At 55.8% G+C, this 12,271-nt stretch overlaps 1 protein-coding gene and 1 long non-coding RNA gene across 4 annotated transcripts; one reads left to right on the top strand and one right to left on the bottom strand.

The window, feature by feature from the left end:
* Positions 1-574: 574 nt before the first annotated feature.
* On the top strand, positions 575-11,756 carry EPN3 (epsin 3). 3 transcript variants are annotated; one of them, XM_043904182.1, is made up of 10 exons: positions 575-1,328; positions 4,328-5,004; positions 5,985-6,103; positions 6,790-6,870; positions 7,117-7,245; positions 8,204-8,291; positions 8,762-9,031; positions 9,207-9,326; positions 9,460-9,690; positions 9,911-11,756. In XM_043904182.1, the coding sequence occupies exons 2-10, from the start codon at positions 4,467-4,469 to the stop codon at positions 10,246-10,248; spliced, it is 1,914 nt and encodes a 637-aa protein (XP_043760117.1). In that variant the 5' UTR covers positions 575-1,328; positions 4,328-4,466; the 3' UTR covers positions 10,249-11,756. The 3 variants fall into 3 exon arrangements, with proteins under 3 accessions (XP_043760117.1, XP_043760119.1, XP_043760118.1); XM_043904183.1 differs by lacking the exon at positions 575-1,328 and adding an exon at positions 2,377-2,773; XM_043904184.1 differs by lacking the exon at positions 6,790-6,870.
* On the bottom strand, positions 1,318-10,268 carry LOC122694858. The gene is made up of 4 exons (XR_006341254.1): positions 10,188-10,268; positions 7,148-7,198; positions 6,364-6,431; positions 1,318-1,384 (listed from the first exon to the last, which is right to left on the bottom strand). It is a non-coding gene; the product is annotated as an uncharacterized LOC122694858 (long non-coding RNA).
* Positions 11,757-12,271: the final 515 nt, after the last annotated feature.

Genomic DNA, 12,271 nt, shown 5'->3' with positions numbered 1-12,271 from the left:
GTCTTCCCAAAATGTCATCACCACATATGACACAGTGTGTGACTAGGAGGAGAACCAGACCCCATGGGACCTGGGTCCCTGAGGTCCTCACACTTCCGCTGGGTCCAAAGACCTCATCCCAAGCCCCGAGGATTGTGAGGATCATACTGCACTCTTAAACCCTAAAGGCCAGATCCCTTTGTCATCAGCCAGATGTTATTCTGGATTCTAGCCTGCTTATCCCCTCCTCAGGTCAAACCACCTGGCCTCTTTGAGTTTTTTTTTTTTTTCTCTGCTTTAAAAAGTCTCAACTTTCTGCTCCCTCCCTTGCTCAGAGAAATATGAAGTGGATGAGAGATGACTCTTGCTAAGAAGCATGTTGTCAGCTCCAGCTCAGACTCAACACCGTAAATTCTTCTCTCTCAATAATAATCAATCTGAGCCAGGCTTCCTGTGCAGAGTGGGCTCCATGCTTCCAGAGTCTGAAGAACAATTTTGCTAATGGTGGCCTCATTGACTTAAATGCTGATGCAGCACAGGGGACGGGGAGACCCGAGGAGTGGCTACCATCTTCTACCCACCTGGTTTTGCATTTGGTGCTTCTGATGAGGACTTCATAGGCCTCAGGTGTCCTCCAGTCAAGATATGGCAGGTTTGGAGAGAGCAGGGCACTCTGAGCCTGATCCCATGTCAGAGATGTAGAGAAGGCACTGTGCCTAAAGTCCTGACGCCTCCTTCAGGGTGGCCGCGGGGACCAGAGGGAAAGCCAAACAAGGCAGTAGTCCACCAAAGGGCCAGCCCCAGGGAATGGTGGTCCTGGCCCAGAGGAAGAAGGGTGGGGGGGAGTGGGTGTTGGAGCCTCCCCTGCCCACCCCGTTTCCCCTGAGGAGGCAGAAGAAGGGTTAACTCACTGCAGAGTGGGGGTGAGTCCCCAGCACTGGCCCCGGATCTGTCCCTGGCAGGCAGGCTTCTCACCTCTGAAGGTGCTGCCTGCCTGGTCAGCAGGAAGGGGTTAACACACCCTGCACTTCCTCCTGTGTCCTGTTACTGCTGAGGCAGACCTGCCTGGCCAGCTGAGCAACTTTCCTCCTGAGTGCTGCCTGCGGTGAGGCGTCCAGGAAACAAGTAGGCGGGAGGCAGAGCAGTAGCCCCTTCTGTGGACCCTGAGCCATCCTTCCGAGGGGTCTGCACCTCCTGGGAGACGGTGGGTCTTCGGGACGAGGGTCCGTGGTGGATGGCTCTGGGGATACTCCCGAGGCTGTGCCGTCCCTCTGCTGCGCAGGTTTGGAGGGTCACTGCAGAGGCTGCCTGTGGCCCAGGGGCTGGGGCCAAAAGAGGCTGCATTGGAGGTAAGCCGTGGTGGTGCCTGGTATGGAAAGCTGGGGGCTTAATCTCGCTTCCAGGTCTGAGGGAGAAGGATGAGAAGGGCAGGGTCACAGAGGAATCTGGAGCCATCGCCCCCCACACCCAACCCTCCCCTGGAAGGGGGCCTCCCAGAGCTGGCTCCCCATCCTGGGACCAGCATCTTTGGTGGCATTCCACGCCTTCTCCTCAGCCTCTGTTGTAGCTCTAGCCTCAGGACATCCCCCCCGACCCAACTCCAGTGCCCCTAGGACACAACGACCTTTGGACTGACTTAAGCTTAGAGCTAGCACTCACTCCACTCACGGCAGCAAGGGGTAGGGTACTGCCACTCCCCGCCCTACTCAAGCGGGACCTGGTGGGAAGGGGCTGCCTCAGCAGAGAACGGGAGGGGTTGCTGGCCCACGGGGACACACACAGTCTTTGACAAACTCATGCACATGACTCAACATATCTGGGTTCTTTCCATCTCTCTGGATCCACTCTCTGGGAATGCCATCTGCTTCCTTAGTCCTGACAGATCCCCCACTGCTGTGGGCCCTGAGAAGAGCAGGCTCCTGTCTGCCTGTAAAGTTCTTGGTACCCCATACAGGAGAGAGCGGATGCTCTAGCCCCCGGGGCCTGCCCCGCCCCCTGCCGGCCCTTCTCCTGTCCCCTCCCGCCTCTCCCACCCTCCCCCCATCTCTGAATTGGCCACTCTGCCTGGACTTCTCAGTGTCCTTCCTTCCACCTGCCAGGGTCTGGCTCAAGGTCACTGCGGTAATTCCATACTAGGCTGCCTGGCTGCTGCCGCTGCTACTGCCACCGCCTTATCAGTGGCTGGGTTTCTGTTTCACTCCCTTTTATTTCTGGGCATATTGTGTTCGATAAAACCCTTTGCTTGTAACACTACTGGCAGCCCTCCCAGCCACCCCCTCCTGAGGTCCTTCCTCCTTCTCCCTCCCCTTCTTGCTCCCTGGGCCTCACCCTGCCTTCCCTTCCTCCCTACCGCTTCCCCTCAAACTTCAGTGGGGGTGGAGCCTCCTGGTCTTTCTGATTCCTCCTTTGGCCCAGCTTGGGCAGAGATGTGCAGAGAAGGCGCCTCCATTCCCACCTCCTAGCAGGAAAGTTCAAGCAGAGCCGCAGGGCCCACACAGAGGGTCCCCTCCCACTACCCCAGGCCAAGCAGGAGGGCCAGGGCTCCTGGTGGAGTCAGGATGCCCGACTGGTTCTCCTGGTTTCAGTGGCCAGCCCTGGGAGAGGCTTGTACTCAGGCGGGCTCTAGGGCACAATTATTTCTCATCTTGACTCTTGCCACCTGCCAGCCCACAGGTTGGGGAGGTAAAGGCAGGTCTGAGTCACTAGTGAGGGGGAGGGTAGGCATTAAACGAGTGCTGGCCTGGGCATCCTCAAAGAAGGCCTGTCGCTGGGACAGAAAGACAGCAGACGGAAGGTAAGCCCATCCTCAGCCAGTGCTCTGGGGCTTGCCCGTGCTCACATGGGGTCCTGTGCTTTGGGCCCAGGCTCTCCCAAGCACAACCGGTCCTGATGAAAACTCCTAAGACTTTGAACGGTGCCCAGGTTGGCAGGGCTGGCTGGAGGGAGAGTTGAGGTTGGTGGGGGGTGGGTGGGTGGGGTTCCCAGGTTGGCAGGGCTGGCTGGAGGGAGAGTTGAAGTTTGTTGGAGGGTGGGGGTGGGGAGCAGGGGTCGAGAAGCTCCTTCCAACTCCTGCTGAGTCCCAGGGTAGAGCTGAGAAGTACAATCTCCATGGGTGGTGCTGGAGGGTTTGGGTGGAGGCCAGGTCCAGCCATTGTGATTGTGTGTGTGTGTGTGTGTGTCCATTCCAGAGGAACAGTGATGGCAAGGGGAGAGGATTTGGGTTTTGATTTCTGGTAGGGTCCTAGAAGAAACTTTCTCTGTCTTGGGCCTGGTCCTGAGGTTGTGGGGAGGGCAGTGCGCTGGCCCTAATCTTTCCTCAGCTGGGAAATCAGAGGTCTGTCATGGGCCCAGGGCTTTAGGGGTTTGGGAAACCCAGACTGACCTTGCCCTCAGGTCATTTCATTTTGCCTGAGAAGGTAGGACTGAGACAATAAAGCAAACAGGTGAATTAATTACAAAACTGGTGATACTGACAATAAATACTGCATTTGTCTTCTGATATGTACGTGTTAGTCCCAGCTAAGCCACCCACGGGGGACTGTGGGCATGCCATACCCCTCACTGGCTTCAGCATGTCCAGTGGGTCCTCTTTGGAGGCAGCCTCCCCCAGACGCTCCTTCCTTGCCTTGCTGCCTCGTCCCTCCTCACTCTTCCCTTTGAATCTCAGATCTCAGCTCAGTCATCACCTCCTCTGGGAAAGCTCTCCTGATTTTCCTCGCTTGAGTATTTCTGTGCTCCTCTGCACTCCCGTGTTGGACTGTGATTGCCTGTACCCTCTCAACAGGACGTGGGTGGGCCAAGACTTGTACTCTACGCTTGCCATAGTGCCTGGCTCAGAGAAGTCCCCAGGAAATTGGTGCTGAATGAATCAAGCTACAAAAATAAATGATATAAAAACAGGGGAAAGTAAGGATGGAGAGGCTGGAACGATCAGTCTAAAGCAGAAACAGGAGAGTTACCGAGGTATAAGCAAAGCAAGCAGGCTCTCCTTGGGGCTTACTTTTGTGTCCCTGACTAAGGGCAAAGGCTGTGGAACATATCTGCCTGGGTTAATCCTGGCCCTGCATTCACCAGCTCTGTGATCTTGGACAAGTCATTTAATTCTTCTCTGACTTGTTCCCCATCTTTGAATGAAAATAATAATATCTTTGTAGGTGTGATTGTGAAGATTAATGAGCACACAAAAGACAAAAGTACCTCCTGAATAATAAGTAAAATAAGAAAAATAAGTGCCTGCCAAAGGCTGTTCCTGGCAGCAGGGACACCCAGGCCAGGCCTTTAGTTGCTGGCTGTGTGGGGCCAGCGAGGTGGGCCATTATCCCTGAGCTCCAGACCCTCTCTTTCCCAGACCCATGTGGAAGCCAAGGACACAGCTGTCCTGCTGAGAGCACAGCGCCACACCCTTGGAGACCGTGACCTCACGACAGTGGCCCTTGGCCCTCCACCTCTGGCTGGGGCGGGGGCCGCCCATCTCCAAGTCCTCGGCCATGACGACGTCAGCGCTGCGACGACAGGTGAAGAACATCGTGCACAACTACTCGGAGGCAGAGATCAAGGTGCGTGAGGCCACCAGCAATGACCCCTGGGGTCCACCTAGCTCGCTCATGTCCGAGATTGCTGATCTGACCTTCAACACGGTGGCGTTTGCCGAGGTCATGGGCATGCTGTGGCGGCGGCTCAATGACAGTGGCAAGAACTGGCGGCATGTCTACAAGGCGCTGACGCTGCTGGACTACCTGCTCAAGACAGGCTCTGAACGGGTGGCCCACCAGTGCCGGGAGAACCTCTACACCATCCAGACACTCAAAGACTTCCAGTACATCGACCGCGATGGCAAAGACCAGGGCGTGAACGTGCGCGAGAAGGTCAAGCAGGTGATGGCCCTGCTCAAGGACGAAGAGCGTCTTCGGCAGGAGCGCACCCATGCCCTCAAGACCAAGGAGCGCATGGCACTGGAGGGCACGGGCATCAGCAGTGGGCAACTGGGCTTCAGCCGCACCCGTGGTTCCCCGTCCTCCTACAACTGTGAGTCCAGGGCATGGCTGGGGACAGGGAGGCAGCCCGAGTTCTGGCTCTGGCTCTGTGACCCCCAGCTGTAGATAAGAATCCTCCACTTGGAGGTGTGTCTGAAGATTCTGTGAGATCAAGAGGGTAACACGCCCGCACATAGTAGGTGCCCAACAAGTCAGTGTGAACAATGATGTTATTTATTATAGGTTTGTTATTGTTAACTCCTGCATGGTACAGGGGTGGGTGGAGGCAGAAGCATAGGCTCAGTTCTTATTCTACCCCTTCCAAGCCATGAGATCTCTGCCAACCAGCTTTCTCAACCTCAGTTTCCTCATCTTTAAAGTAGGGATAAACTAATCTGTCTCCATTGTCCAATGTGAGGATTAAATGAGACCAAGCCCAGGAGTGCCCTCGACCCTGTGCTCAGACAGGCAGCACACAGTACTGCTTAGTACTACTGCTTAGTAGCAATCCTCTTGAACCCCCAGCTCAAGGGCACTGCTCTTGAAAATTGGGGCAGCTGCATGCTCCACTCTCCTCCCTAAGAGGAGGGGCACTTCCCTGATCTGAGGGCACTCAGAACAACCTTCCTTAACAATGTGCTGAGGGCTTGGAGAGCTGTGACCTTGACTGAGTGCAACCTCTTGCCCTCCCACCGCACTTGACCCTGAGCTGGATGGGGTGCAGCTGGCAGAGTCCAGGAACTTGAATCAGGGGACCTGGGTTCAACTTGCTGCAGGACCTTGGCCAGGTACCCCTCAGAGCTGCTGCACCTCTGTAAAGGAAGGATTAGAATCTTTTATTGGGCTGAAATGGAAGCCTTGCAGAAAGTGCCAAGCATACTGCTTGACCCCTTGGGGCCCAAGACTGCCAGTTGCTCCTCTCCCCCTCAGTTTCCCTCTCTGAGCTGTAACTTCCTGGCGAGGGGGGTGGTAGGGGAGCCCATGAGGACCTGCATGGTTACGGAAGCCACGATGGGTGGCTGGTCGTTGCAGCCTCCTCCTCATCCCCCCGCTACACCTCAGACCTGGAGCAGGCCCGACCTCAGACATCGGGAGAAGAGGAGCTGCAGCTACAGCTAGCCTTGGCCATGAGCCGTGAGGAGGCTGAAAAGGTGAGGCCCCTCCTGGGGCACCAGGGGGATGAGGGGAGGGGGACTGGAGGAGAGATGGGTGCCTGGATGCCTCACACCTTTGATTCTTGGGCTTCCCTACTCTGGGCCCCAAAGCCCTAGTCCTGCTCCCAAGGACAGCACAGGGCCTGTGTCCCTTGGGTTGGGTTACTGGGATTGGGGTCTGACTCCTCACCCTGGGAGTGGGGTCCTCTCTGACTGGGCCTGGAAGAGGTAGTGTGTGCGTGGTGGGTTGGCAGTACCTGTTTGTCACATGGGCCTGCTGTCACCTCATGGAGGGGAAGGGATGAGTGTGCTGGCAGACACCTTCCTAGAAGACACAGAAATATGCTGCTCCCATCAGCAATTCTTGTGGGGGTCCAGGGACAGCCTACCTGACGGCCTCCTCTCTGCCATCGCCTCTGTGGATCCAGGCAGATCTGCCAGGACTCACACAGCAGGGCCTGGGGAGCACTCAGGGGCCCAGAAGAGGATGACTCTTCTTTTTAAACTGCATCTCAGATCCAGATCCAGGCAGGGAGCAGACTACACTCACACTGCTGTCTGGGGGGCAGGCTGCCCACAGCCACTCAGGGTGGGTGTTTTACTTTACCTGCACAGGGCGATGTTGACTTTTGGCCCAGATAAGAGCACTGGGCCAAGTTCACCCCTCTTTTCCTCCCTCGCAGCCGGTTCCCCCAACCTCCCACAGGGACGAGGACTTGCAACTGCAGCTGGCTCTGCACCTGAGCCGGCAGGAGCAGGAGAAGGTAGTGGGCTAAGCCGCCCATGCCGGTGCTGGCGGAGGTGCTGGTGAGGGGCCGATGAGGGGCTGGTGGAGGTGCTGGTGGAGGTGCTATGCGGGTACTAACCAGGCTCTTCCACCTCCCTGCGGTGGTCCTGCTGCCCCTGACCTCAGGGCGCCTCCCAGCCTGCACTCTTCTTGACTCTAGCCCAGGTCCCCTCAAGTCTAGTACAGGAAGCTCATGCTCTCCTCACTCTGGTGACTTCTGCAGGAGGTGAGGTCCTGGCAGGGAGATGACTCACCTGTGGCCAGTGGTGCTGGAGCTGGAGCCCGTCGTCGTTGGGACAGAGAGCCTGGAAGAGGAGAGAGAGAGGAGGAGGAGAAGCTGAAAACCAGCCAGGTAGAGGAGTCTTGGGGCCATGGGTTGGCAGAGCCTGGGAGATGCATTGAGTTAAATATTTATAAAGAGTGTAGAACAGTGCTTGGTATATAATGAGCACCACTTCATGTTTATTCAGTGAAAATAAGGGTAGAGGGGATGTAGCAGACTCAGGTCCCATCCTGCATGGGCTGGTGACTGAGCTGGTGGCCAAGTGGGATGCAAAGCATTCTGATGTGAGATGCCGGGTTTGGATTCTGTATTTGCTGTCATTTACTTTACAACTCAGGGCGTGTCATTGTCTTGGCCTCAGTTTCCTCCTCCATTTAAGTGTGCCGGTTGGACAGTTCCAACTCTGACATTCTAGGAGCATGTGATACTGTGGATCAAGACTGAGAGCAGCCTCAGGTATATGGTACTGAAAACATCTTGGGCTCATACACATACTGTCCAAGGTGGAAGAATGTGTAGCTGCTGGTAGCAAGGCTACCCTCCAAAACTGTTCATGCTACCCTCGGGATGTCTCTGGACTCTTTCAACCAATGTTCACTGTGGCAAATTTCTTTTGGACATGGACTTAGGGAAGTAGGCTTATCATAAAATGTGTCTTACCACTGATGGGCTGAGGGGCAGGACAGCCAAGGAGGGGTCAGGCAGGCTTGCTTTCCGTCCCAGCTGTACCTCTCCCTGGCTGTGTGACTTTAGGCAATTGCCCTCTTAGCCCAGGCTAGCATATCTGTAAAATGGGCACCCCAACAACCTTCCCTAATCACAGCACAGGTTGTTAGGAAAATCAGACACTAAATGGATGAGGAAACATTTTATAAACGGGAAAGCACTGTGCAGAGGCAAGGGACCATTAATAGATGTTTGTGGAATGAATAAAGGAGAATGAGCTGGAGTGAGGATGACAGGTCAGGGCCCGCCCTTCCTCTGGGTCCCGCCTTCTCTTGAGCATGGCTGCCTCTCCCCTCAACAGTCCTCCATCCTCGACTTGGTGGACATCTTCGCATCAGCTTCAACCCTGCCTTCCACACACTGCTCTGCTGACCCATGGGATATCCCAGGTGGGCATGCAGGGCTGCAAAGGGCTCCCACGCTGGCCCCAGAGAGCCCCTTCCCTCTGAGACACTTGCTGACATGCATTCCCCACAGCTGAGGGCCACTAGGCAAGTCCTTCACCTCTCTGAGCCTTGGCTACCTCTGTGCCTTGCAGTTGGAGTGAGGGAGGGGACACCTCTAAGGAACTCAGCTTACGGGAAACTCAGAAATGTTCTCTTGTTGCTTCTGGTCACCCTGAGTTTCCTGGCCCAGCCTGTCCCTGACTGGGAATGCGGCCTGAGCTGCCCATGCCTGGAGGTCCAGAATCCTAGGATGAACTTGCTGAATATGGGCTTCAGCTCACTGGGTGGTGCTGAGTCTGCATCCCATGTGTGAAATGGGCCCCTGTCCTCCCAAATTGGTCTGGGTAACTGGGAAGGCCCTGGCCTGGGCGTCTCAGTGGCCTGGGGTCACATCTGTACTATCCCCATTTCAGGTCTCAGGCCTAACACAGAGCCCAGTGGCTCATCATGGGGGCCTTCGGCAGACCCCTGGTCTCCAGTTCCCTCAGGAAGTATCATGTCCCAAAGTCAGCCCTGGAACTTGCCCCCTGTGCTCTCCTCCTCCGAGCCCTGGGGCCGGACCCCAGTGCTGCCTGCTGGACCACCCACCACAGACTTCTGGGCACAGAACTCCCCCCACCACAAACTCCCCAACAATGGAGACAACCCCTGGGGGAACCTAGCAGAGACCTTCAACACACCTGGTAAGTGGAGGGTCAAAGGGTGTGGGTGAGGGGCTGGAGGACTTCTGGCCCCCCTCTCTCCAGTGCCAAGGGGCAAGAGATCCTGTGCTAAGAGGGCAACTTGCCTGGAAATGGGCCAGCCCAGTGGTTGCCCTTTCTGTCAGCCCATTTCATCTTCCTTTTTCTCCTTGGCTAGCACTAAAAGATGGTTCTTCGACCTTTGACCCATTGGCCAAGCCTCCAGTATCCACAGAGACCAAGGAAGGGCTAGAATGCACCCAGGCTCTGCCCTCTGGGAAGCCCAGCAGTCCTGTGGGTAAGCAGGAGGCAGGGAATGACTGCAACTGTGCGGAAAAATGGGCCCCCAGCACTGGCCTCAGCCTTCTTCTTCCTCTCACAGAGTGACCACTCCCTCTCCCTACCAACAAGCCCTATCATTTCTATTCCAGAGCTGGACCTGTTTGGAGACCACACCCCCAGTGTAAAGCAAAATGGCACAAAGGAGCCAGATGCCTTTGACCTGGATGGACTAGGGGAAGCACTAGCCGAGTCCAGCAGGGACACCCCAGCGCGTCGGACACCCGAGTCCTTTCTGGGCCCCTCAGCCTCCTCCTTGGTCAACCTTGACTCATTAGTCAAGGCGCCCCAGGCTGTAAAGACCCGGAACCCCTTCCTAACAGGTAGGACACTCCCTTGTCCCTGCTGGGTCTCCACACTGGGGTCCACTACTCTCTCTGTTTCTCCCTTCTGAGCCCAACCCCTGCCCTAAAATCTTAGCTCTTTTTTTTCCTATTTCTAAGACCCCAGACCTTGCTACCTTACCCCCTTGCCTCCACTCCCCACTTAGGACTATGTCCCCTTGGCCCGCTCGAAAACCCTCAACCCACTCTCGTTCCGCAGGTCTCAGCACTCCATCCCCTACCAACCCGTTTGGCGGGGGCGAGCAAAGCAGGCGGACTCTGAACCAGATGCGCACAGGATCGCCAGCGTTGAGCCTGACCGCCGGTGGGCCGATCGGGGCGCCCTTTGGCTCCATGACCTACAGTGCCTCCCTGCCCCTCCCGCTCAGCAGCATGCCGGCCGGCGTGACCCTCCCTGCCTCGGTCAGCGTCTTCCCCCAAGCCCGCGCCTTCACGCCGCCGCCCTCTGGGAGCCTGCCGCAGCCTCTGCTGCCCACCTCGGGCTCCGCTGGACCGCTCCACCAGACCCCTCTGACCGATACCAATCCTTTCCTCTGAGCAAATGCCCCGCCCCCGCCCTGAGCGAATTACACTGGGCCCCGCCCCCTGGCGCGGGGCGGAGCGGAGCTTCCATGCCAGGACCCGCCCCGGGAAGGAAGGAAAGCTGAGACTCCTCCCAGAGACCGGTCTGGACGCTGCCCCTAGCTTCCACGGACGCTTTGCAGCTCCTGGAGCTGGAGACTTCACTGGGTCAGAGACCACGCCCCGTAATAAAGACTGGAATCCATGTCCTCAGCTCTCACCAAATGGACTTTTTGCCGGGCGTGGCGGCCAGGTCTGGACCACAGCTTGAATCACTGGCTACCCTGGAAACGACTGCTCCACGATGTGGGGCACAAAAATGCTCCCACTTCCCATACAGCCCCCCCAGCCTAGCACCTTCGCTTGTCCATGCTCCTGAGACCCTCTCTCAGTCATTTGATCATTTCATCCATTTATTACACAGCGGCACGGGGAATAATCTAAAAGCAAAGGACAATAGGCAGTTGTTCCCTTGCACAATCATTATGTGCTAAGCACCTTAGACAGATTATTTCATTTAATCCTTGCATCAGTATTCTGAGGTAGATAATATTACTCCCATTCAGGACTGGCTACATAATTAGTGCAAAGTAAAAATGTGGGGCCCCTTGTTCAAAATTGGGTTAAACATATCAAAATGGGAGCAGCAAAGCATTAGACCAAGGGCAAAGCCCTTGGCCCTGCTCCTTCTTTATAGGTGAGGTTCAGAGAGGTTAAGCAGTGTGCTTAAAGTCACAAAGATAGCAGAATAGGGCTGGGATTCCAAGTCAGGAGACTTGGCTCCACTGCTCTGAGCTTCCATGCTGGGCCCCAGTATTCACAAGTATTGACTGGCTGCCGTGGACAAAGCACTGGGCTCATCTCGGGAGGGACTCAAGAATTGCTAAGTGCACATCTCCAGGAGCTCAGAACCCACAGGGGCAAGCCTGGTCCAGGAGCCCCCACAATCCTTTGTTTTACTGAGCCACCTTAAATCTGGTTCTTCTCTCCTCTCTTCACCAGGACTGGCAAAAAACTCAATTTCAACCATGACCCCTCCTAGGGGGCTGGTGTAGATCAGAAACCCAGGGGAGGAGCAGAGCCTATTACCTCATCCTGAGGGCCACCAGAGTCACCCTCATTCCTTTTCTACTCAATGCTCCCCCCAACCATGGGCACTGGTGTGTCTTCAGGGCTCAGGGGCTGGCCCTGCAGGCAGCAGGCCTTTTGGGAGCCTGAGGTAAAATGTCCTTCCATAGACCAGAAACAGCAAAGATGAGGGGAGGAAAAGTGCTGGTCTTCTTCCTAAGGTGGGGGTGGGGCAAGGAGCTGCTTTGCTTTTTGGAGGGAGGCAGTCCTACTGTAGCTGCTACAGACAGGGTGGACAAGAGCATCTACTTAGGAGTAGGACTGACAACGTTCAAAACTGCTCTAAGGTTTCCACTTAATCACTTGTAATAAGTGGTTATGCTCTTTGACCTTGAGTAAATAACTTAACCTCTCTATGACTGTGCCTCCATTTCCTTATTTGTCAGGTGAGGACAAGAGTTCCTTACTTATGAAGTGGTTGTGTGGTTCCTCCCAGGCCAGTGTCCAATTCAGCCCAGGGTCCACCCTGTTCAGAGACTAACCTTGAAGAATGAATCTGCTACACCCCTCATTCCTGGTTTTGCCAGGCAGTACCCAGACCCATCTGTCTTCTGCACAAATCTGGGAGATCTCCATCCTTCTTGGTCACTGACCCACCTTTCACCCTTCCTCAACCTGGGCCTCCTCTTGTTAATTGGCTCTCCCTGTGGACACCACTTACACGAGGATTCCCAAGGGGTGCTATTTTGCTTCCCACCAAGAGGAAGTTGGTAATCTGGCTCCTTATCTTGCTCTGGACCATCTTCTGCCTGGAAGACCCCTCCCCCCCTGGAGGTTGGCACCACTGGGTGTCCTGCCTCCTCCCACATGGGGCTGTGCTCCGCCTCATTCTTGCCATGCTCCAGCCTTGGCTCATGCATGGTCTTCTCAC

The sequence above is a fragment of the Cervus elaphus genome, chromosome 5, assembly GCF_910594005.1.
Source record: "Cervus elaphus chromosome 5, mCerEla1.1, whole genome shotgun sequence".
Lineage (NCBI taxonomy): Eukaryota > Metazoa > Chordata > Mammalia > Artiodactyla > Cervidae > Cervus > Cervus elaphus.
This window is presented reverse-complemented; position numbering and strand designations above follow the sequence as displayed.